Source organism: Varanus komodoensis, unplaced genomic scaffold, assembly GCF_004798865.1.
Source record: "Varanus komodoensis strain SLA01 unplaced genomic scaffold, ASM479886v1 scaffold48, whole genome shotgun sequence".
NCBI lineage: Eukaryota > Metazoa > Chordata > Lepidosauria > Squamata > Varanidae > Varanus > Varanus komodoensis.
This window is the reverse complement of record NW_025336059.1, coordinates 4,976,944-5,003,595: the sequence shown is the minus strand read 5'-3', so window position 1 is coordinate 5,003,595 and position 26,652 is coordinate 4,976,944. Positions and strand designations below refer to the sequence as shown.

The following is a 26,652-nucleotide window of genomic DNA, read 5'->3' as shown; positions in this document are numbered from 1 at the left end:
AAAGCAGGCAGTGGCCATTCAGCTCGTTGCCTCCTCCCTTCTCGAGACCTGCCATCCGTCCATGACAGAAGGAAGAACCGTCTCTTGCTTGAACAAGTTGTCCTCCTGGCGTTGGAAGTGCAGCGATACGGACGTGGGTCTGGCCGAGCTCCTTCCGCGCCGGGTCCCACGTCAGCCCAGAGCCAAGAGAGTGGCTTCCGCTCGGAACCCTCACATTGTATAAGCCACCCAGTAAATGACGTTGACTGCCGCAAAGGCTGCTGGGAAGACCGCCCTGGCATAGATATCGATGGTGTCCGCATCGATGGGCTTGAAGAGAGACTTCAGGCCAGTGGGCTTCTCAGGCTTGGCCCCCTGCTGCTGCTGCTTGTTCTGTCCCATTTCTACCTCCCCTGACCCCAGTGCCCCGGGCAGGTTTTTGGGGGCCCTGCGAGGCCTATTTGAGACGGCCAGCTCCTGGCTGACGCCGGCTACCGAGAGGGAAAACATGACAATGGCATTCTTCACGTTGACCTGAAGGGAGAGAGAGAGAGAGGAGAGAGACCCGCCAGAAAGAGGGTTTTGTAATATCAAAAGAGGGAAGGGGAGAGGAGTGACGGACAGCAACAGAACTTCTCTGCATTTGCAGATTTTGTGAATCGTGCATTTGAATGACCCGGGAACTGCCACTAGGAGCAAACCAGCTCAGGAGGCTGAGGATTCAATCCCGACTTGCAGGATTTAATAAAGTCAGTCCAGCTCCATGCTACAGCTGAGGAATACTAAGGCTGAAAGAGGCTTGCCTGCAGAGCAGGTAACCATAGAACTGAAACCTTTTTAAAGCAATTGTGATGTAATTAGAAGTCAGAATGCTTTGTTGATGTGCAGCAACATCTCCCTGGGCCCTACACTCAGCTTCTGACGCCTTCCTCTGAGGGGCGCCTCCAAGGATCTCTTTAGTGGTGGCCCATGATTATGGAAATTTCTCCCCATTGAGGCCATTTGGGGCCAAGTTCAGAATGCTTTCTTCCCCTAGGCATTTAATGAGATGCGATGAGAACAAGGAGCCAGAGCAGCTGCTGACCATGACGGCAAGGGGGCAAACATAGAAACAGAGCGAGTCAGATGGGGTCTCCCGGGCCATCTAGTCTGACCTCCGGCACCAGCCGGCTCCGCTCACGACATGCCCACAGAGGCAAAGAGAGCCCACTCAGATTGTCATGCCTGAGAGCAATCCAAACCTGCAGCCGGTGCTGCCTGAAGTAGAGGAAGGATCACTAGCATTTCCAAAAGCTTTGATGCAGAAAGACAGGCAAATGCCCCTAAGGGAAGAAAGTCCTTTCACACATGCACCCAAGAACGTTTGAGAAGAAAGAGCCAGGAGGCACCGGGGGTGTTCACTGACCTCTCCTGCCGGCCTGCTGGTCTTCAGCTTGTCCTTTTGCTTTTTCATGTAGTCCGCGTTGAAGTGAGCAAAGGCGTACTCCACCAGCGCAGCGAAGACGAACACGTAACAGATCCAGAAATACACATCCAGCGCCTTGATGGCTGAAGCCCTTGGGAGTGAAGAGCGAGCACTAACCATCAGGGTGGTCATGGTGAGGACTGTGGTTATACCTGAGAGGAGCACAGAGCACGTACATCATGGGTGGAGGTGAACTGTGTTCAAAATGCTGTTCTGCATTTTATTGCCAATGGTTTCTAGCGGGGGGTGCTGAGTCTCAGGCAGATCTGGCCCTACGAGGTTCCCCAGATGAACACACCCCCTTCCCCGACCACCAGTCACGTCCTCCAGATGTGCTGGACTTCTCTGGGTGTTGGTAGTAGCGGTCCAACACATCTGAGAGGGGCCAGGTTGTAGGACAGATGGCACCGGGCTGGGGTCATGGTCCAAGGCCAGATGTTGGGACTATCCAAGGGGGTCCAGGACCTTCACCAAGGATGATGCCTTCAGATCGGCTTCCTGGAGAGGGACGAAGCTCGGCTCCTGAAGTGGAAGGGTCTGCTGCCTAGCCCCAGAGAATGCCTGCATCTTAAGACCCATGGCAGCCAAGGAAAGGGATACTTCCTCACCGAAGACGCTGGGCTTCCCTCACAGGGAAGACACCTGATGCAGCTGGACCATGGGTGGTGCTGTGCTCATTCGAACTACATCACCCATCACTTGGAACTTCAGTGCTGCTGGGAATGATGCCTTCTTTTCAGCCCCAGACTCTGCCAGAGTCTCTCTTCCCCCTGACCTTGCTGTGTATTTGGACCTCTGGGCTACTGATCCTCAGGTCCAGCCTAACTCATTTTCCAGACTGTTTCTCCTTGACTAACCTCCTGGGGCTTTGAGCTCGGTTGCGCCTCAGATTTTTACAGAAAGCCTCCTGTGTTCTGGGGGGAACTGTGCTTGGCAACCGGCTAGCTGAAGTCTCCTCTTTACTGCGCACAGCAAAGAACAGGACTCATAGGTGGAAACAACGTCTAACAAGGTCTATGGCCGTTCCCAGTGTTATCTGGGGCGTGACTAATACGCGGCTAACAACAACATCTCATTCTGGGACCGTGAACATCGTGATGGCTTTGCATCTTGGGAGAAAGACTCCACTTTACCTAATGAGACGCGGGCGGGCACCGCCGACTGGCTGATCCAGAAGGAAACCCACGACATGGCGACCAGGAGGATGGAAGGCACGTAGGACTGGATGATATAAACACCTCTGTTCCTCCGTAGGTGGAAGTGGAGACTCAGGCGGGGAAACTGGCCAGCTGAAAGAATGAGACGGGGGCAGGGTGACACGGAAAGGTCCTGCCCGCAAGGCGGACGCCACGGTCCCGTTCTCCCAGAAGTTTCATCTCCACAACAACCTTGTAAGGTGGTTTGGGCTGAGAGCATGCGATTGGTCTGCGGATGCCCAGAAGGCTGAAAGCCTGAATGGGAATTTATGACCGTCTGCCTCCCGGGTTGTAGCACACACTGGGCTTTGGAGAAAATTTGTCGGAGGTATCGGACATAGCCAAAGACAGCCGGATCTTATGTGTGCATATGCAGAAGCAAGCCTCGATGAATTCTGTGGGGTTTGGGCTACATGTGGGGCTTGTGTCTGAACATGCATAGAATCACAAGCTAAATTTTAACTGTTGGTAGTATTTATTTATTTATTTATTTATTTATTTATTTATTTTATTCTTTGGCCAGGGTGACTTATTTTATATTGTTAACTTGCTTTATATTGTTAATGTATAGTAGAGCCAGTGTGGTGTTGTGGTGAAGAGCAAGGGACTGGGACTCAGGCAACCTGGGTTCGAGTCCCCGCTCAGCCATGGAGCCCACTGGGTGACTTTGGGCCAGTCACAGACTCTCAGCCCAACCTACCTCACAGGGTTGTTGTTGTGGGGATAAGATGGAGGAGGAGAGATGATGTAAGCTGCCTTGAGCCCTTTGTAGGAAAAAGGCAGGATATAAATAACTAAATAAATAATAAATATTTTAATTGATTTAATTGGTTTATTTGTGAGCCGCCCCGAGGCTTTGGCGAATGGGGCGGCATAGAAATTTTCTAAATAAATAAATAAATGCTCATTCCATTTAATCTTCAATTTCATTTGGAGTTACTTAGGCCTCCTTTAAGGAGAGAACATCTAGCAGACACAGTGAGTTGGACCTCGTGCGAACAGAAGCGTCCCGGCTTAGCTCTGCTCCTCCCCAGTTTGATTGGGCAGATACTGTTCTCCACACTGAGACAACCCTACGCTTTGCCAAACTTTGGGGGAACACAACCGGGACTAACAGCTTTCTTTGCTTTCATCTCATTAGCTGCCAGCCATAAATAAGAAGACTCCGTCCTTGTTTTCCCTAGAGAGTTTGCCAGACTGGCAGATTTGCTTACCCGATTTGAAGTTCATCACTTCTGCAGCGAATCGATAATTGGTGATCGTGAACTGAGCCAGCTGCAGCTTATCCAGGCCGTGGATCTGATCCTGGTTTTCGGACCAGCGGTACACGATATCTTCCGAGGAGTAACCATCTGTCAAAAGAGACTGAATAAATATGGGGATGTGTGGAGAGAGAGAGAGACAGACAAGCTCAGGATGAAGTTTCCCTCCCTGGTCCCTGAGCAGTCGGCGCTATCTGGATGGTCCAGGTGTCATTTCCAGGGTCAACAAAGCACCTTATGGGCCCCAGAGCATCATCGCCCTTCCTGGCCCAGGAAGCTGCCTCAGACTACATGATGTCATTGCTGCATGTAGCGCCGAGCCTCTGGACACTGGCTGGCAGCTACTCCCTGGGGTTTGGGCGGGAATTTTTCCTGCCCTGCCAGGAGATCCTGAGGGCTGAACCCGGGGCACTTCTTCCTGCAAACCGTTCCTCTAAAACATAAGAAAAGCCATGCTGGGCCAGACCAAAGTTCCAATCCAGTCCAGCACTCACTAGACACTGGGGCCAAACCAGCTGCCCACAGGATCCCTTGGGATCCCTTCTGCCCACGCTCCTCAGCATGTGGCCTCTGATAGCCGCCTCCCTCATGGATCTGTCTGATCCCTTTTCAAAGCCACCCGGATTGGTGGCCATCGCCACATCCCGTGGCAGCAAATCCCAGAGTTCATATGCTGTGTGAAGAGATATTTCCTTTTATCTGACCACAGACCCCGCTCATCAGCTCCACGGGACGTCCCCAGGTTTAAGTGTTCTGGGAGAAGAAGAAAAGCATTGCAGAATTAATTCTGCTTTTATCATCAGGAAGGACAACCAGAATTGAAAGCTGAAACTTGCAATTCCCCTGGGTTTTGAGATTATACAGAGCCTTTGCAACCTTATCATCTTGAAACGTGGTTTAAAGTCACCCAACAAAAGTAGGATTATTTCAAACATAAATTCCAGATCCAGTGTCCAAAGAAAGCGATGCAGTTTATCGGGAGACCTGGGACTCACTGGCAACATTCCACCCAGAGTACCTTGCAGGGTTGTTGTGAGGGGGGAAAGGAAGAGTAGGCGAACATTGCCTTTAACGCTTTAAAGGCAACACAAGATAGAAATGGAAACAATTCTGGCATTTTCCCACAACTCTTGCAAGATGGTGGAAATACACTCACCCACTGTCCATTTTCTACATTAAAAACTAGTGCAGGGAATGTTAATTTTCCTGCTTTAAAAACCAAACCAAACAGAGCCCAAGTTTAATGCATTTGCTGAAAGTGCCTTCACTTCTTATGTTTACTGCTCTAGAATCCCAAACCCTCAAAATTAAATTAAAAATGGAGCCCGGCACACAATTGCCAGTGGAGGGAAATTGCCGTCTCTTCGTGGGTTGCTTCAGCAATTGCCGATTGCATAAGTAAAAACTGCAGATTGCTAAATTTGCTAGGGTGGAAATGTATGGTACTTAATTGCCTAGAAAATAGCCAGTGCTAAAAATGAAATGAGAGCGAGAGAAGAGGCAAAACAACCCAAGACTGTACAGTCATTGTGCTCAGACAGCATCTTCCCCACAGACGCTGAGATGTTGTGACATACACAGTCTTTCTGGAAAGATATAAACAAACATATACGTTGAAGAATAGCTAGGAGAGATAGGGGGGCATGGAACATATTGAGATTGTGGGCCCTCCAAAAGTGCACAACCCTAAACATGGACTGGAGCTCATTTTCTCAACCAATATTTGTAGGTAGGTAGTAAGCTTATTGTATTTAAAAGGTAAAGGTAAAGGCAAAGGTTTCCCCTTGACGTGAAGTCCAGTCATGCCTGACTCTAGGGGGCGGTGCTCATCCCCATTTCCTGGCCGAGGGAGCCAGCGTTTGTCCGCAGACGGTCTCCGTGGTCGTGTGGCCGGCGTGACTGAACACCGAAGTGCACGGAATGCTGTTACCTGCCCACCGAAGTGGCACCTTTTTAACTGCTTGCATTTGCATGCTTTCGAACTGCAAGGTGGGCAGGAGCTGGGACGGAGCAGCGGGAACTGACTCCGTTGTGCAGACTCGAACCGGCGACCTTTCGATCTACCAGCCCAGCAGCACAGTGGTTTCAACCACTGCGCCACCTGCAGTCCCTTATTGTATTTAGCCATCGGATATTACAAATATGCAAAGTGAAACAATGAATTAACAAATAAAACCATAAATTGACAGTTGGTGGTGCCCCGACTTTGGAACATGCCGCCCAGGGAGGTTCACCAGGCACGGTCACTTTATTCTTTTTGGCGTTGAGTGAAAATGGTTATTTTCCCAACATTTTAACATTTAATTGGTTTCATCTTTGATTTTATCATTAATGGTTGGATGCAGTGTGTGTGTGTTAGTATGTTGTTGGTTTTTGTTGTTTATATGCCATCCAGTACTCTGGTATTGGATGGCATATAAACACTTTAACTGGATTAAGCAAGTGTAGCAAAACATATTGCTACAATAAAGATCAGCCATCCGAGAGGTCCAAGGGAAAAGCAAACAAGAGGGAACTGGATGAAGTTCGGGGGCTCCCTTTTTCTGGGAGACAGCGCCAACGCAGCAGGAATACAGGCTGCAAAGGGATTACCGGGGCGGGGTGTGCGTGCACTTGCAAAGCTCAGTATTAATCCTACAACTTGGGCAGCTTGTCAACTATTTGAAGACCTGAGACGCTAGCTCTTTTTCTTGGTCTGGCTTCCCCGCCAGGACTGTACTTAAAAACAAACCGACCAAGCGTGGGAGCCGTTCGTGAAGGCAATTCCCCCCCAAATCCCCCCTTTGTAGACACCCCGCTTGTGCATGTTGGGGTTCAACTCACAGCTCTCTAGGTCCAGCATGCACTCTTGCTCATCCATGGGGTACTTGGTTAAGTCCATGTCGCAGGCGACTGTCGAGGTGATTCTGCCCAAAGATGACAGGAAAAGAAGAAGAAAGCCGTCACATTTGACCAGACATGGCACTGTCATAAATCTTTAAGAACTGGACTCTCTCAAGATGGGGCGGTCGCTGAACAGTTGCTTGGTTGCGATGCAGCAAGAGGCTGCGGTGGTTGCCCTTGCTTCGGTGGCCTGCATCTCATTTCCTGCCTCACGTACACCTCCACACGAGAGTTATTCTGCACTGCGCTGACTGCAGAAGCTCTGCAAAACCGGTCAGCAAAAACTGGACAAAGACCCTGTTGACAACAACCAATTAAATATTCTCTTTTCCCAGTGAAAAGCACCAAAGCTGAGAAGGAAGCGAAGGCCGCAAGGTGTCCGAGGGCTGTTCCAGTTTTCTTGCAGGCTTGGAGTTCTTTTCATGAGGCCTCTCTTGCAGTACGAAGCATCACGTCAGGAGTACTATCTGTGCAATTCAAGTCATCTCTGCAGCCATTCGCAAAGAAACTTCCCTAAGTGGACTGTCGGCATAATTTTATTTTGCTTGTTTTACTCTGCTTATTTATTGTAAGCCGCCCCGAGACATTCTGTAGGAGGTAGGATAGAAGAGCTTTTACTAAATGAAAATAAATAAAATAATTCTAACTATAAGACCTTTCCCCTTGCCTTTGAACATGTTCGGCATTAAAATGAGCCCTGGGCATTGCCAAGCTGCTCCAAATCACCGGGAAGACTCCAAAAGGGCCCAGTCAACCCGTCCGTCCTTCCTGGCCTGCTTGTTGTTGTTGTTGTTGTTAGAACATTTCTATGCCGCCCCTTGCCGAAGCCTCGGGGCGGCTTACAACACAATAAAATACAATACAATACAAAAATGACAATATAAAATTAAAATTAATAATATAAAATAAAAAAATATAAATGATATAAAAGAAGTTATAAAAGAAAAGTTATAAAAGAAAAGAAAAGAAGTTGCCCTGGCCAGATAAATAAGTAAATATTGTTAACAATTAAAATGACGTTTAAATAAAAAGGTCTTCACCTGGCGCTGAAAAACAAATAATGACGGCTCCAGGCAGACCTCTCTGAGTATCTACCCTCCTAATTTCTTTCACGGAGGGTTCCCGGAGAAGGGCGTCTCCCACAGATCTCAAGGGGCGGTTGGGCATATATGGACGTAAGCGCTCCTTCAGGTAACCAGGTCCCAAGCCATTTAGGGCTTTATAGGTCATAACCAACACCTTGAACTGGGCCCGGACTTCAATGGGAAGCCAGTGAAGCTGTCGGAGGACTGGAGTCATGTGAGCATAACGCCCCGTCCCCGTCAGCAACCTGTATATCATTTAACCTTGTACATCATTTAAATTTTTTTCTATACCATCTATTGCTTTCACAGGCAAGCTCGAGATGGGTTACAATTCTATGCTGCAGCAAGACTAGGAAATCTACCGAGAGACGGTTGCCTGGGGCTGGCAGGCTCAGGTGGCAGAGAATTCTCCCCTCACCCGCAGCTTGCGTATTTATTATTTTTTATTTTATTAAAACATTTTTATGCCGCCCCATTCGCTGAAGCCTCGGGGCGGTATGTTACCTGATGCTATACAAAATCACCCCATCGGGCTGCAGGCGGATGAGCTTGTTCTCCACAGTGACGTCATGAAACCAAGCCGACTTGGCGTTGACGATGAAGGTGTCTGGAAGCCAGAGCTTGTCCACGAAGCGGCTGTCCAAGCCCAGGGTCTCGTTGGTGTGGTTGTACGACAACCGGTCATCTCGCCAGCTCTGGTGCAGGAAAACGGTCATGGTGTATTCCTGGGAACGAGAACCAGACGGCACTGATGCACCCCAAGGCGGCTGTGGGGAGAGTTTCCGTGGGGCCAGCCTTGGCAGCATCCTTCACGTTGCTTTCGTTGGCCTCTGTAGCTCCATTTCAGAACTTAGATCGTGGGGCAGTGCTTGGGAGCGAGCAAAGAACAGGTCCAGCTAGACTGACTAGAAAATAAGCAGTTTGGAAAGCTTCAGTCCCTTGCTGTTATTTATATCAACATCAGGCATTTCCTTAAAAGCCGAAGGAAGTACAAATATATTGAGTGTGAGTTCCTTTAACATGGAAACACAGAGCGAGTCAGAAGGGGCCTCCTGGGCCATCTAGTCTGACCCCCGGCTCCAGCCGGCTCCGCTCACGACATGCCCTCCACGTGGACGTCCAGACCAAGCATCGCTGGTAGCAAATGCATTTCCACCTGTCCAAGAGGAACTTCATGCCCAAGTGGGGACCAGAACCCGGATCTCCCCAGCTCCACTTCAACAGTCAAACCCCAAGGCACACGGCCTCCCACAACAACCCTGTGAGGTAGGTTAGGCTGAGAGTCTGTGACTGGCCCAAAGTCACACAGCAAGTTTTACAGGCAACTCCCAATCCATGGAAATAGATGGCATATAAACAAACAAATGAATGAATGAATGAAGGGAGGCCTATTTTGGGAGGTCTTGTTGTAATTAAATCCTACCAGCACTCAACGGTTGAGTTTGGGGAGATGACGTGGCCAGTGGCCAAAGTAAAAAAGGTAAAGGTAAAGGTTTCCCCTTGACGTTATGTCCAGTCACGCCTGACTCTAGGGGCGGTGCCCATCTCTGTTTCCTGTCCGAGGGAGCCAGCGTTTGTCTGTAGACAGTCTCCGTGGTCATGTGGCCGGCATGACTAAACACCGAGGTGCACAGAATGCTGTTACCTGCCCACTGAAGTGGCACCTTTTTATCTACCTGCATTTGCATGCTTTCGAACTGCAAGGTAGGCAGGAGCTGGGACGGAGCAGCGGGAACTCACCCCGTTGTGCAGACTCGAACCGGCGACCTTTCGATCTACCAGCCCGGCAGCACAGCGGTTTAAACCACTGCGCCACCAGCACTCAATGGCTGAGCTTGGGGAGATGGCGTGGCCCAGTGGCCGAAGTGAGCTGCTTGCTAAACCACCTTGTAACTTCAGTGCAGGGGTAAGACGTGAGCCTGTATCTGCAAGCGGGTTGCTAAGGAGTCTGGAAACCCCCACCAAAATTGCTCAGATGGACTCCCAGGTGTTTGTTTGCATGCAGGATGCAAAATGATTTCCGCAACCTAAATAATTTTTAGCTGTGAGGAAGTTTCACGTACTCCAAAGCAGGCATGAGCTCTACAAGCAGAAAGATACACGCTCGCCGTCGTCGGAGAATAAAGCGTAAGGGAATGATCAGGGAAAAGACGGTTCTTCTGATCTTTCCCCAATCATTTGAGGTAGTTGCCAAGAGCAGACACAAAGCAACGGATAGAAAATTGTTGTGACTGATTTGCATAATTAACAAACCACTGGAATAATATGCAGATCCGCTCACCCAGATGCGGGGAAGGGGATGGTACTAGAATAAGTCTGGCTTCCGATTTGAGGAGCCCCGGACCCTCCAAAAAAGCAGGCTGCTCACCAAGGTGCAAGGCTGTCTCAGGGCATTCTGGGAAATGAACATGGCAGCTGGGCTGAAGGGGGAAAATGGGGTGGTGGGGCCCGGCAGGGCCGTACAAGGATGCTGATACTCTGGGGTTGGTTGGTCGCTGTACTTTAAAATGGGGACAGAGGATTCCTCCCGCTCCAGGGATCACATTTCTGGCCCAGCAAGCCACGGTTTGTTGGACAGGGAGCAAGAGACAAGCCCAAGTGCTCCTCCTCCCAAAATCCAGGCTCCTTCCCTCATTGCCCCAGGACACCGCAGACCGGGAAAATGTGATACAAACACTCTCTGCCAACCAGGTTCCTAAACCATGGCTTGATGCTGGCTTGTAGACTGCACTTACACAAGGACAGATGCCACAGGAAACTGTGGCAGAACAAGCTGAAAGGAACCATGTTAACCTCCCTCTTCTCATGCCAAGATGCCTTCATCCACCTCCACAACTGCTGATGCCTCTTTGCCTTTGCTTCCTTCGCAGCAGCGGGTCTTCAGCTGATGCTAAGCCTCGAATTTTGCTTTTTTGTGTTAGGCATAGTCTGGGGGTGGAGGCGGAGCTGTTGAGCAGCTGCAAAATGTGTGCAACAGCTGGCAGAATCACGCATGGTGCGCCTTGGGGGTTCGCGCATCCCAGTTTGCCTACCTGGGCACTACAGAGGGGTTGCAATGGTTCAGCATTATAGCTCGCTCAATTATCTTATACGTCTAGGAATTCAGGGAGCAGCTTGGATCCTTGGAAACACCGAAGTATTACATTGGGGTGCTCTTCGTGCTAACAACATCTCCCCATGGTTTAAGGCACAAAAGGAACCCAGCGGAATATCCAAACCTGGAGAGTTTCCTTTTTCCTGCAGTCTTAAGCAGTGGCTTACCATGTTGACTTCCGAGATGTGGTCAATACTGGCTACCTCAATGGCCAGTGCGACATTAACTGGAGGACCTGTTTGGGGAAAGACACAGGGAGCTGTGAACGCGGCCCCTTGCATTATTCAAGTCCATCTCTATATAATTTCTATTCTGCCCCACCCAAAGCATTCTGCGGGTTTGAAGGGATGCTCTCTGGGCAGACTGCGAACTAAAATGCTGTTTTGAAACACAGCTGAAAAATATAAAATGCAATACTGGTAAATAAAGTACAGCATTTTATTCTTTTACTTAATTTTTTATGCCACCCAAGAGCTGAAGCTCTCTGGGTGCAGTTCAGATGTACAATATAGCGTGCATCATATTAAAACGTCATTTAAAAGAGTGCAGCACATAATCAACAACAAAGGCACTGGAATAGCCCCTTTTACCTAGAATTAGGACTCTAAAATGACTGGGAGAAAAGAAAGGTCCATTTTATTCTTCAGTTGATTTCATTCTTTATTCTTAAAGCCACAAGGCTTTGCTGAGGGTCTGAACTGGCCCAAAGGGGGCTCCACGGCTGAGTGGGGACTCGAACCCGGATCTCCTAAATCCCAGTGCTCTTAACCACTGCACCATCCTGGCTCAGCTGCTCTGTGATCTTTTAACCCTCAAAGGAGAAAGGGACCTAGTGGGAGCTTATCTAACAGACCGTCTTAGTCAGAGATGGCGACATTCATGACCATAATTGCAAAAGGTCTGATTCCAGAATGGCACACAATGATCAGCTGTGTAATTTCCCTAAAAGACAGTAAAAATACATATAATCCATTATTCCCTACCCTTATTCACAGTTTGCCAAACACACGAGGTCTTACCTCCGATGCCTGGTCTGAAATTGCGGGCGTAACCTTGCATCAGGTCATCCAAATTGGGTAACCAAGATATTTCTATGTTTGACCCGATATAATCCCCAATGTCATTCATAGCCCTGTGTAAAAAGCAGAAAGAGGGTGCTAGAAAGAAAAACAAGTAGAAGCATTTAATTTTAAAAGAGTTTAAAAGAACTGCTTTCCATTAGAAAGATTAGGAGTTTGCCAGAGATTTAGGAATGAATAGTAAGTGTCAGGTTTGGTCAGAATTTGCCAATTTGGAGAGTACGCAGAAAATTGGCTGGCTTTGAAGGTGGTCAGCTGCCAATCAACCTGTCTACTTGGATCCAAGTGAGAGCCAGTGTGGCGTAGTGGTTAAGAGCTTGGGACTGGGACTCGGACGATCCGGGTTCGAGTCCCCGCTGGGCCATGGAGCCAACTGGGTGACTTTGGGCCAGTCACAGTCTCTCAGCCCAACCTACCTCACAGGGTTGTTGTTGTTGTGGGGATAAGATGGAGGGGGAGAATGATGTAAGCTGCCTTGAGCCCTTTGTAGGAAAAAGGCAGGATGTAAATCGGAAGATAAATCGGAAGATTTTGCTGACACTTGTTGAGGGATGCATGGATAATTTTGTTTGATCCACATTTTTAAGCAACAAGTCTAATTAGCTCTTTGCAGCATGACACATTGGTAAAAACAAAGTTATCCCTTCAGACCGTGCATTTCTCCAACATTTTTGTGGAAAGATTCTTATTGCTCAAGGTCCGTGCAAGTTAAAGAAAGTATTGTGGACAAGAGTCAAATCACATTTTCAGGCATTCACAGATTGTAGACCCTGATGTGGAAATTAGCTGAAAAGGCGTAGGGTCGGACCCAGGAGCTCTGGGTTCTAGAACCCACCTGGTTATGAAGGTCTCTTGGAGACGGTGGGCCAGTCATTCTCAGCCTACCTCCCAGGGTTGTTGTAAAGACAAGATGGAGTAGAGGGCAACTGTGTAAGCTGCTTTGGGTTCCTCGCAAGAGGAGAGAAGTTGGGATATAAATGTAAAGCAGTAATAATCGTGACAGAATCCATGCAAAACTGTCTCTGATTGACTGATCTACCCCCAGTTTAACCGAGACTATTCTCAAGTCTGTTCAAGGAGAGGCTGGACATGCACATGGTAGGCAAATCATGAGTGGAGCTGGCTGGAGCCGGGGGTCAGACTAGATGGCCCAGGAGACCCCTTCTGACTCGCTCAGTTTCTATGTTTCTAAGTGAATGGCCATAGGGTTCCAGCCCTGGGCAGGTAGCATCCTTTCCAAAGCACAAAAAGGTATCTTACCTCCCTGGTGATAAGTGTCATGTTTCACACAAGGGCTCAACCTATGAATTCGGGACTTCTGTAGTTGTCTGGGGTCACACTATTAGCATAAAGAGAGGGATTTTCTACCCTGAATGTTTGGTAGTTTAGTGTCCAATCCTGTGCATATTGAAGCAGGAGAAAGTCATCCAGCTTAATCAAATGGAAGTCATCTTGCAGCGTGACATGACCTCCTGCGAAATCCTATACAGATCTGGCCAGAAGTAATCTCTGCGGAGTTAAGGATTAGAACCTTATCTCAGCCTCATGGGATATTACATGGAATCTAACACACACACAATCAAGAGATCCGTGTAATGGATGGTTAATTATCTTTAATGGGGTTGTCGTGGCTTTTGATTCCCGCTCCCTTAAGACAGCAGACAGACCCACATGGCCCCAAACATAAAAGCAGAATACTCAACCCTAGCAATTAAGGTTTCCCTTCATTAATTCTGGCTGGCCCTAACTTTGAAGACTGTATTGTACAGTCCTTTAAAGGTTTTCTTGGAAGTGAGTCCTATTGAGTTCAGTGGTAGATAAAGGGTTAAAAAAATAAGCAACCTGGGGAGGGTACATAGTCCTAAGAATCTTACAGTTAAAAATGCAAGCCTGCCTGGGGAATGCTGAGAGTCGAAGGGCTTGTTTCCATCTAAACACGCATACAGTTACATCCTAATACACACACCCTAATATATTATATATATATATATAAAATATATTTTCCTCACTCTACAGAAGTCCCCTGGATTCCAAAGCTGGTTATGAGTTTATTCAAATGCTACATAAGCTTGACCTCAAAAACTGCGACTGGGGCAGCTTGCAAATGCGTCAGAAATACGCAGAGCTCTTGAAAAGAAATATTGCTAGTAGAAGAGGAGAAAATCTGGTTAAATATTGATGAAAGGCTGTAGTCTAAGATCCCATAAACATCCCCAGGACTGGGACTTAACGTAACGTTCCCAGAGATTCGTTTAGTGTTGCTCCTCCATGTGGCGTTGGCCCAGAAAGGGGGACAAGCCCTTGTTCCCGGGTCAATCTCAGTGCCGTTTAACATCAGCACTTGATAAATGCCCTGGATATATGCTGGAACAGCAAAGCAGTGGGGGAACCTATTTGTCTTCTGCTCTGGTCGGGTTCTGGCTTCCAGAAGATGTTCTGGGTAACAGACAGACCCAGCCGGTGCTTGTGAAGGCATCTCCCTTGAGGGAGCTTTCAAGGTGTGTTTGTGTGTGTGTGTGTGTGGAGGGGGGGTTGCCCAACAGCGAAATTTCATTGGCTGTTCCCATCAAACAGGTGCTTCTTCCAGCCCAATCAGGACACACTTTCATCACCCACCCCTTGTGGCCCTCAATGGCTTCCATTTCAACTGGAAGCACCTTGGGGCAGAGAGCCATCTTTGTAGCTTAGCTTAATTCTGCCGGAGCCCCCGTCTGTCAGCTTCCCCCAAACTATTAGCCTGAGCACCAGGAATGATAGGCACTGAAATCCGACATACCTAGAGCCCGCCAAGTGGGGGAGAGTTTCTGCACAACTCCTCCTCCGTAGGAAGCCGAAATATCTTCGAAAAAAACATGCTCAAACAGAAAGCAGAACAAAGCACCAGCCAACCTCTGCAGCTCCCTTTCTTCTGCCTAGCCCACATTTTGTATCCCTAAATTGAGAATGCATCCCAAGATGAGTGACTCATCACTACTCAATCACAGAACGAGAGTTTAATAAAAGTCACCGTGCAAGGAGCTGTCACAGCAGCAGTGGTTGTGTGTGTGTGTCAGGGCAGGGCCAAGGAAAAAGGGAACGGAAGAGCATCTTAAAACCCCCTGGCATTTGCTTTCCCCAGGCGCAAAGGCTCCGCCAGTCCCAGCATGCAGGATGCCAACTTCTGTGTCCTTTCTTACAAAAAGGGGATTTTTGGAGGACAGGTCCCAGAAAAACTGAAAGAGCTTTAAAAAACATGTTGTCTGTTTTTAAAGTTAGAAAGCGGCCTTCAGCCGGTCTGGATAACTCAGGGTCCACATGCAGTCCACGCCTCCTTTGGCAGGTCCCCCTTCTCGGCAGCCAGGGTCCCCCAAAGGCCAGCATTCTGCTCACAAGGCGGCCAGCCCAGCGCCCGGAAGAAGCTCCCAAGCAGGGCAGGAGAGCAGTTGCTGCTTCTCCCCACACTCCTCAACTCCCGTTTGGAAGGGAGGGACAGAGAGATGGCGAAATGCTTCAAGTCTTTAATTTCTTGCTCGCCCTTCAAGAATAACCCCCCTCCGCCACACTTCATATTAAAAAGCTGCTATGAGGCTGCATTTTCACAAATGAACAACCGCTTTTCACAGGGCTCTTCTCTGTCCAAAGAAAAGGACAAAATTGCTGAAACAACCGAAGTGGGTAAACGTCCCTTACTGTGTAGATTCCAAAATGTAAATCCCATACATTTTGAATCCCTGTCCAGGTGTGGGAAAGACAAGAAAAAAGTGTGCTATTCATGTTCCACAGTGCTCAAAATCCCCATTTTGCTTTCTAATTTATTTTATTTTAATTTATGTGGTTTTAATGTATTGTTGTAAGCCGCCCCGAGGCTTCGGCGAATGGGGCGGCATAAAAATGTTTTAATAAAAAAATAAAAAAATAAATGGGGTGGATCGAGTGCTCAGAGCTTGACCCCTGATGTAGACCTTCAGCTGGCCTGCTCTCCAGATGTGCAGGGATCCAACTCCCATCATCCCCTGCCAGCATGGTCAATGGCCACCTTCAAATAGGTTAGGACCCCTGGCTACCTAAGGCACTGCATACCTCACCTTGTTGAGCTGAGGGTTGTTTGCTTAAAGCCGGGCATTGTTGTTTGGGGACCTCTAGATATGTTGGACTACAAAACTCCCGGAAGTGAAATTCCCTGTAAATATGTTGGATATTTTGAAATGTAATTGGAAAAGCATTAAGCTTAATTCACAGCAACCTTATAAACACCAAAAGCCCTTCTTTCTGCTGCTAGATTTCAACATCACCAGGCAGACCACATGTTGAATCTATCATTATCTTGCCTTTAAAATAAAGCGCTTTGCCTAGGTTGCAAGGTCAGGAGAGGTACGTGACAATTATCTGCAAATAGAAAAGATTTAATTTTTATTGCAAAAATAAATAAAATAAATAAATGCAAAAACCTAGGCCACAAAACGGCTGGAAGAGATTATGTTTCTATTTTGAATTAAAAGAATGAAATACCCCACTTGGCTGGAGGCGGTTGGAAAGCTCAGCATTCAAGCAAACAGAAGCCTGTGTGTGACATGCAAAAAAACCCAAAACAAAACAAAGCTGACCTCTTTACATTTTCTTTTCCCTGCCTGATGGTCCCTCTTACTCTTCCTTTCTTGCATACTGGCAAGACATCTGCTCCAGAGGGGCCCAACCCTATGCTTCCACGTTTCCCCAAGTACCCTCTCCTGAGCGGAGCACTAAGCAAAGAATGTGCTGATGGGCGATAAGCGGGGGCACATGGGCTCAGGAGATGCCTAGCTCAGGCCCATCACCCCAGACGCGAATTTACTGTAGACTTGCTTTCTCTGGTCTTCGCACCGAGGCTCTGCCTGTTTCCAAGCCTTCAGCACTGATGGCAAAAGCCCTGCTTTGTGGGAACTATCCGTGGTGCTGAAATGCCTTGCCCCAAATACCGGCCACCACGGAGGGCCCTACGAGGCTCAGAATAAAGGCCGCAATGGAGAAGGGCCCCCATCAGAAGAGGTGTCTCTGGCCTTGCTTCCCCTCCCATATCCTGGGCCGGCTTCCCATGAGCACATCTCGTCGGCCGCTGTGGGAACAAAGTGCCGGACTAGACTACTCCTATGGCTTTTATGGTCTTATTAGTAGGAAATTCCTATGGTGGGACCACTCTTAGGCTCCTGTGCACTGTTCGGCACTACAATATCCTTTCCAAGGGGCAGCAAGGGGCAGCTCCCTGTGAGCTGATAGGGTTTCGCTCAGGAAAAGGGGCGAGGAAGGAGGGACTCGATGAAGGTGCACAGGATCAGGCGTGGCCATTAGAAAGTCGACAGGGAGATGTTTTATTCCCTCTCCCCTATTAGAAGACCCCAGTGTGGGCTGGTTATCTGAAGGATAGTTTGCACCCTGAATATACCTACCCAGCCCTTGAGGTCAATCAAGGAGGCCCGTTTGCAGGATCCATCCATCAGGGAAAGAGGCGTGGTGGCTAATGGGAAAGAGGGCCTCTTCTGGGTTGCTTCCCATATTTGGAACGCTCTCCCTAAGGAGATTCGCCCGGCGCCATCTTTGTATTCCTTTCGGCACCAGGCGAGGACTTATCTTTTTAAAAGATATTTTCATTCTTGATTCCTCCCAGTCCCATGGATGCTACTCAGGCCTGCTGGTTTATTAATTTGTTGGAATTGTATATTTGTATTAGATTTATTGTTTACAATTTTATTGTTGAGATTTAACATTGTTCTTAGAATGTGTTATTTTAATGGCAGCGTGGGCTGCCTAGAGAAGTCATAGGTAGAGGTGGCATATAAACATTTTTAAATAAATACATAATCTCGTGAATCCGGTGGGTGGGAGATTCGGGACAGATGAAAAGACCTACTTCACACAGCGATTGGTCCAGCTGTGCAGTTTGCAACACAAACTGCCACTATGGCCACCAATCTGGAGGGTTTTAAAAGAGAATTAGGCCAATTCCTGACAGAAAAAGCCTTCCATGGTTACTAGTCCTCATGGCTACATGTTACCTCTGTGTGCATCAATTGCTGGGGAACATGGGATAGGAGTGCTGTTGTACTTCTGTCTTTGAGGGTTTCTTGTGGGCAGCTGTCTGGTCACTATAAGGACAAAATGTTGGACTGGGTGGAAACCATGACCTGATCCAGCACTTATGATCTTACAAGCTTTCCTTATGTGGCTATTATTCATTCCACATTTCCCTTCTCAAAAGGATTTGCTCCAACTGGCTAAAAAAATATTTTTCAAATCACAAAAATAACCCTTCATTAAAATAAGATCACCAGACTATAAAGCAACAATTGAGGGTGGGGGGGGGGAACAGAAGGGAAGCTAATCATAAATATGCTTGAATATGAGTAGAACTAAAGGCTTGTTTAAAAAGAAAATTTAAAACATGGAGTACCTCACAGAGAGCATTGTGACTTCTTGGGTCAGGGAGAATAACTGATAAGGTGCAGCACCAGGAAACCCTCCATTTTTCACATAATGATTTTAAGAGTGTATAGAACCTTCTTCAAGTTGAAATATTCACAGGGCAGTTTAGAGATAAACATATTTTTTTCCAGAATCCTAAGAATCTGATTTTCATACCTTATATAAATTGGCATTCTACCAAGTCTCAGGACAGACAAAGACATCCACAAAGGATTCTGCAATGTAATTCAGCTGCATCTTCATAGGTTGATGAAGCTTAGTTCTTTCCACAGCGTGGCTGAGAGTGGCACTTTAAGATAGCATTAAAAAGGGACGTATTAAGCTGAAAAGTTCTAACTGGATTTCTTTTTGCAATGTAAACCGTACTGTTTCTTTGTTAGTGCTCCACTGCAGGGGGAAAAGCAATCGCTGCTGCATAGGAGAGATTTGGCATTCATAAGCTTGCTAAGGCAACAGTCTAGCACCTTAAAGACGAAAATAAAAAAGCAGCGTTTTCTGTGAACAAGCACTACTGTTCCTTGAGCGCACCGGATTAGAGAAAGACGAATCTAGCTCACAAGAGACGTTGCAATAAAAGGATTCTGGCTAGACAGAGCAGGAATTCCTTCTGAATGGACAGTGGGGGGAACACAGAAGTGAGCCTGACCATGTCATATTCCTTCTCGAGTAAAGGAAACTGGGATGCATATCAATCCCACAAACAGGATTGGCTTTGTAGAACACCCAGTTGGTAAGAACTCCCATCTTAAAGAAAAGTTTGAGCGAACTTCAAATTGAGTTCCCCCTATATCTTTGAATGCTTTCCGGAGAGGGGGGGTGGAGAGAGAGATGTTAATTATATTTATATCCCACTTTTTCGCCTAGCAAGAACTCAAGAATGGTTAGCCCTCCCTCATTTTCTCTCTGTTTTATCCTCACAATAAGCCTGTAGAGATAGGAGAGGCTGAGAATCGATAACTAACCCACAGCCACCCGTTGAATGTCCAGTGCGGACTAGAAACCCAATCCCGAGTCCCAGTCCAGCACTCTAACCACTAGGCAATACAGGCCCAGAGAAAGTTAACTTCAGTCCAACTGGAATGATGTCATCAGGAAGGGCTGCTTGGGTTTGCTAATACCCCGTAATGACATTCCAACTTTCCGCAGCCCCGCCTAGAATTCAAGGAGTTACACCCTGCAAGATATGGCCATTATCCTTTGAGCAGCCATGCAAAATCATGCCTCAGTATTATGGCACCATATTATTATTATTATTATTATTATTATTATTATTATTATTATTAAACATTTCTATGCTGCCCCTTGCCGAAACCTCGGGGCGGCTTACAACACGATAAAATACATTGAAATACAATAGCACATAATCAATTACCATTAAATACAAAAATACAAAAAATACATTGATTTACAAATATAAGATTAAAATTATCAGTATAAAGTAAGTAAATAAAAATATAGGAGGAGAAAGAGAAGGAAGAAGAAGTTGCCCTGGCCAGATCATATGTTTTAACAATTGAAATGATGTTTAAATAAAAAGGTCTTTACCTGGCGCCGAAAAACCAGTAACGACGGTGCCAGGCGGACCTCTTTGGGGAGTGAATTCCATAGGTTGGGCGCCACCGCAGAGAAAGCCCTCCTCCGAGTACTTACTCTCCTAATTTCTTTCATGGAGGGTTCCCGGAGAAGGGACTCTCCCGCAGATCTCAGATATTACAGATAGGAAGACTGAGGCCAACTGGCTTTCCAAAGACCACCTCCTGAGTGGCCGCTTAAACATTACCAAAAGGGAGTCTCAAAGAAAAGACGCAGATGTGCACAATTTTTGCCTATGCTATTGCCTGTTTATATGCGCATTTAGAACTAATAGCCACAGTTTAAGTAGAAACTCAATGGATCCCACCGTAGGAGGAAGACTGCAGCCTGGTGAATTGTACACCTGCAGCTTTGGGGTACCTGCCCTGGATCCTTTATCATCAAACTGCTCCTGGGCTAGATATTTATTTAGGATGTTGCATGCCATCTCAGAGCCTAAAGACAGCTTACCCAAATAAAACACAAATACCTACATAACATTAATTAATTAACAACCCACTCTGGCTGCAATTAAAATATGATAAAATTCAATATTAAAACTTATTAAAATATTGATTAAATAAGAAGGTCTTAACCTGGCACTGAAAAACATAAAGACGGCACCAGGCGGACCTCTCTGGGGAGTGCATTCCACAGATGGGGCGCCACCACAGAGAAGGCCCTGCTCCGGGCACTTTGCCTCCTGATGTCTTTCTTGGAGGGTTCCCGGAGGAGGGCTTCTGCTGCCGATCTCAGGGGCGGGAGGGCAAATAGATAGGCCTTCAAACAGATGGCAGATGCCTTCAAGAGTGGATTACCCTCCGTCACACAGGATCCATGCCCATCTTCCCCTCAAATTCACAACGGAGCCCAGCTTTAAACCCACTTCGCCACCCAGCCCCCAAATTTAATTACACCAGTGGTTACCGGAGAGCAGAACCTGTGACTTTGATCTAACGCTCAAGCAGAACACAATGCGACAGCTCCAGTTCATTAAACTCCTGCTTGGTTTAGTTGTAATAGAGTCGGGATTGTCTCAGCCAAGGAGCTTGGGATGGTATGACGGAGCAAATACACCTCATTAAATCGATAAATACGACGAGAGAAAGGAATTATTCTGTTGTTAGTCTTTTGTAACACAGCTTGCCGGGGTCTTACGTCCTTCTAGCAAGACCCCTTTTTTCCAGACAGCTCTGTTTGGGGGTGCCTTTGGTGGGGATGCGTGAGAAGGCACTCCTCTGGTTCCCCCCCACAAGCAGTAAAAAAAACTGCCTCCTTTAAGGAAGGCTTAAGGCTGTTGGTGAATGGTTGGGCGTTGTTTCTAATGACTATTTTTCTGCGACTGCTTCATGGTTGTCATTACATTAGCTTTATGCCCCACTTTCTTCCTCTTCCAAGGAATGCCTTCCCTCAGCTTCATCCTCATAACAACAGCCCTGACAGGTGGTCTAGTTTGAGAGTTAGTGTCTGCATTGTTTTGACTTGTAATTGTTTGTGCAAGCCATGCAAGCTTTAAGCAGAAAGGCAGTCTACAAAAGCCACACACATATTAGCATCTTTTCTGCAAAGCAGACATGCAACATTTCTCTAAAAATAAAATAGCTTTCCCCAGTTGGATGCTCCATCTTGGACATGGTGGTAGGAAGCTGCAGAGCTGGGCTGCAGTTTCAGCAGAATTTCACGCCGAATTTTAGCCTGTCTCAGCTTTCAGGGAGCTGCGCACAGTGCATATATCCTGAGGCTAAGGTTCATTTTTGTTTTCAAATAAATGGAATATCATCTCTGGCAAAGCTAAAGCAGAGTTCGGTGGGTGGACCAGGCCTCAGGGTTTCGTTGAGGCAGGACGCCCATGAAGTGCGAAAGGAGGAGGAAAGGAGAGGAGCCATCCCATGAGATGACTAAGATGACTTTGAGGGGTAGTGGGGGTGGAGGGGGGAATAATTTATCAAATAAATGCCTTCTCTACTTCTAGATCAGCATATTCTGCCTGATACCTTGATAAGTAATGATGCCTTTGTGTGTGACTTAAAGGCAAGATCATCAGACTAGAGAAACAGTTTTAAAATGGTCTAAATGTTATCGGTACCTTATGCAATATTTACAAACTGTGTGATAAATTCTTTCATTGCAGAAGTAAAAGACTTTCAGAAACAGGAATTCTTAGAGAAAATATTAAATGTATTTTGCATAATGGATTGAGATTCAGCTTCATGATGCAGATACACAAACAAAGGAAGCTTGCGTGATCACACAAATTGTGCATAAGAAAAGTCTGAACAGGGTTGAAAAACTTCTAGGTATCTGCTCTTTATATTCATAAGTTACTTCTCAGAATAATCCAAATGCCCAGTGAGGAATGCAGAAATTTCCAAACTTTTCATCTCTGGAGAGAGGTTTCCTTTCCTTGTGGCAAAGTTCAGGAGCTTTAGCTACGGGAAGGCATAGACATGAAATATAATTTGGAGAGAAGGCCATTTAAATAAGGCCATGAATGAACACACAGGAAGTGCCACCTTGAACAAGAAATGTCCCTCAATTTTCAGTCAGCATTCCTGTTCAAACAGTCACAGGATTGTACCCTAAAACACTTCAGGACCAAATCTATGAAGCACAAAAAGGGCTTCAAAAGAAAATGGAAGAAACTGGTCCCAGTTACAAGATTTATGTCTACTCCTGAGGAGCACCTCCATGACTTTGGGGCAGAGTCTGGGGTCCCACTCAGTGGAAGGGGCCAGATGGCCACCAAATTCATGTTCCACATTTCAGTGACATGACGTATGTGATCGTTCAGTCCAGAGCCTACTATGGCCACTCACATCAGGCTGGGAAGATATAATGCAAAAGAAAACACAAGCCCTGATTTAAAAATGACAACTGAAACAAATCAGCCACTAACACCTGTCGTGTTTGATCTCCTGCAAAGCACAGGATCAAGAGAGCTAGTGACAGGATGACATTTCCCTTTTTACAAATACCTGGTGTTCATGATAGATGAGATCTCTCCATTTAGTACCATTTCCCAAACTTTATCAACACTTCCCTGAACCGAGGGTGAAGGTCCCTTCTATTTCCAGTGGGAAACTTTGGCATTGAACAGTGTGAGGGCCAACGAGACAGTATGGTGTAGTGGTTAAGAGCATGTGACTGGAACTCATGCAGTCTGAGTTCTAGTCCCCGCTAGAGCCAAGTGGGTGACTCTGGGCCAGTCACAGGCTCTCAGCCCAGCCTACCTCACAGGGTTGTTGTGGTGGGGACAAGCTTGAGAGCAGTGGGGAGAGAATGGGGAGAGCCACATTTCTTTCTTTGAAAGAAAAAAGGTAGAATGTAAATCTAATAATTAAACAAACAGTAACTGAAAACAAGTTCAACTCTCTTCTAGTAGATTGCAGTCCTTCACTACAGCTGCGATCCTATACACACTTTTCTCAGGAGTACAAATCCCTCCAAATTCAACAGAACTTATCAGCAGACACACAGGATTTCACAGGCATATGTTAACACAGCCAGTTCTAAAAGCATTTGGCTTCCGTACCTTCAAGTAGTCATACAGGGGGAAAAAATGTTGCTGGAGACAACAGGGCCCAGGAGGGCAGAGGAAAGTGCTGCAGGCTAGAAACCTCTTCTGCACAATAGTTAAAATACCCACAAACACACAATCGGTGGTGATAATTCCAGTTGTGCTAATACAACTGCGGGCAGCTAATGCTTAATTGCACAGGGAGGGCAAAGGAAAGAGGAAAAGGTGTGCTAGCTACTTGAGTCTGACTGGTTTTTAAGACAGTGCAAGTCCAACCAAGTTCCGTTTTCCTGGAAGCGGCAGATAAGCATCCCACCCCATGGTCAAGACTGGCACAGTCAGACGGAAGGACACCGCCATCTTCCGCTGCACTGGAAGGCACCTGGCTAGCTGAGCGGGTGCAGCTCCCCTTGCAGCATCTCCTGGTCACCTCTGGTCTCTGCCGCCTGAAGCAACAGCTTCACGTTGCCTTATAAGCCAGCCCTGAAATGGTGCTTCCAACACCAGGCCCTGGTCTCCTCCTCTGATCATTTAAGGGGGTAGGTGGATAAAAACCCACTCAGGACTCCCTTCCCCTCATTTACAAACCCGTAGCTGCCGAAACACATACCTGTATTGATACTTTCTCCCACCCCCATGGAAAAACACTCTCCCATGCCAGGCCCCAGGCTCTGGGGCTGCTTAAAGATGCATGGACAACCGTTCCACACCCCTGTGTTTCCGCTGTCCCATCAGATGGCTTCCTGCATGCTCTGGATCTTAATACAATGGCTGTTAACTAGTGAACTGCTTCTGGAGTCAGAGCCATAACTGGAGATAGGAAAACCCCACAACATAATCTGTCGATGTGCATGTGTGCATTTCTCTCACACACACACCCATGAGACACAACCTCAAGACAACCTCCTCCGCCAGAGATAAAGATGCCCTGGATGGCCGCCTGACACTGAAGTTGCAACATCAAGAAACCTACACTGAGCAGGCGATTGGATTAAATAACCAGTCAGGTCTCTCGACACTGAAATCCTGTGCTTCTATTTTGTTCAAGCTGCCCACTAATCTTTTGACCTTTTTTCCACATCCCATCATACAAATATCTTCCTGATCAGCATGTGTACAGGCTGATTCACAGATGCACAGCTTTTAAAAAATGCTTTTAAGAAGTCGCATATAGCTGGAGATGCAAAATATGGACCACTTATAACATAAAAGACTCAGTGAAATTCAGAAAGGAAAGGGAGCTAGCGTATAAATATTGCTACGTTTAAAGTGGAACAGTTATGTCCCATCTCTAGGAACTTGCAAAAGGATTTGCCATGGCAATCCCCTAATGAATGCAACAGAATCGGTGCTCCTAGATAAGACCTATTATTAGCTTCGCTGTTAGCTCATTGTACTGAAATTTCATGATCAATAGAAGGCCTCAGTCCTGTTTAGGTTTATTCAGAATCAAACTGCCATCAAACTGAAGGGAGGTCTAAGGAAAATGCTGCATACGGTGTCACCGCCTGGAAAGGGAGAGAAACCCTTCCTCCTTTGGCATCTGGTCACCCCAACGGCTGGGGAACCTATGGAGAAGGCTTCCCCACCACCCGAAAAAGCCCATTGCCAAAAGAACATTGTAGGTCAAAAAAGACTTCATGACCCATGCCAATCTCTCCCTTAAAGCAGCATGCATCCCCTGGCTTAGTCCTCCAAGGATGCCCAAACGGAAGAGGCTGGATCGCTAGAAAAACAAATGTTATAATCTTCCTAGCTTCTTTTCTTTATTCGCTGCCCTTGGAAAGACTCAGGACAGTATCATGACTCAGGAGCTGCAAGCCCCATCTTCAAATCCAGTTTGACCAATAAAAACTCTCCACCAGGTGGGGTAGAGCTGAGTAAAGCCCCAATTTTCCCCCATTTTGGACTTCATACTTTCACTGGCAAACCACCTTGTGTGGGATCTTTGGTCTGCATTCATACTCCCATGAAGCCAAAACTTGCAAATGAGTGAGCAGTTACCAACTGTGTGTATGTAAACAACTCACAGACACACGAATACCAGCAAAACCTGGGGTTGGGCTAAGAGCCAGGATGCAATCTGGTCCCAGGGCATTGCTAGGCCTGGCCCCGTGGGGCTCTCTGACCCCAAACCTATTTTCCAGGGCCTTGGATCTATTACTTTTGCCCCTCTAACCTGCCACATGGGGGAAGTCTTCAAAAGGGTTGAGACTGTGGATGCTGCCTCTCCCCATCCTTTCACCCCCCCCCCCCCCGCATAGCAATTAAGCAGAGAGGAAAAAACTCTTCCTGTTGATTTGGGATGATCTGGATCTGGGTCAGGGCACAAATTAATTGAAGAATTACTACAGTTAGGTTATTATCATCATCAGATCTGAGGTTTGGGTAAAGCTGGATGATTTGGATAATGACCTGGCTTTGCATCTTGAAAAATATAAACAAATATGTAGGAATGACTTGCGAACTTGCATATAAATCTGCATGTGTGGATGAGTCTGGTGGGGCTGGGTCCTGAATTTTTAAAGTGCCTTTCTGCCAGGAAGTGAAATTCTTACCCCTAAACTCACACAGGTTTGTCTGCCTGTCTGTGAAATGCAAACACTCACAAATAAGGACTCATAGTCGGGGTGGCCCATGATAGGACGATTCTCCGGCGCAGGAAAAGGGATATTTCAGGGGCAAAGAAACCAGACCTGCTGACCCCGATGCTAACTTCCAGAGAAATAAGACCCCTGCCCGGGCACCTCAGCTCCGACCAAGGAAGGAAGAAATCTTGATCCGAGCCGGAGTAAACACAGCCTCGGGTCTGCGCTGGAAGCTGCCTACGGAGGGTTTACGGAGGAGCAGCCCCAATCCCATGTCAGTCTCCCTGAGAGTAAGCTCCTCTCGGATCGCTCCCCAAAGCAAGGCACACGCAGATAAGTTTCCCTTGCGCTCAGCGCCACTAGCCCCCCGGCCTTTATGCCCAGCTTTCCGGTGCGCATCCTTCCCCGGCTCTTCTCGCTTCTCACCTGGCACAGGTGTGCTGCGGGGCGCAGAGGAGCAGCAGCAGAGGCGGCCAGATCCGCAGGAGAACTCCCAT

General features: G+C 47.2%; 1 protein-coding gene across 1 annotated transcript; it reads right to left on the bottom strand.

Moving 5' to 3' along the window:
• Positions 1-210: 210 nt before the first annotated feature.
• GABRD (gamma-aminobutyric acid type A receptor subunit delta) lies at positions 211-26,652 on the bottom strand. Its single transcript, XM_044445315.1, has 9 exons — positions 26,582-26,652; positions 11,984-12,096; positions 11,132-11,199; positions 8,375-8,595; positions 6,726-6,808; positions 3,855-3,992; positions 2,578-2,733; positions 1,385-1,596; positions 211-513 (listed from the first exon to the last, which is right to left on the bottom strand). The coding sequence occupies exons 1-9, from the start codon at positions 26,650-26,652 to the stop codon at positions 211-213; spliced, it is 1,365 nt and encodes a 454-aa protein (XP_044301250.1).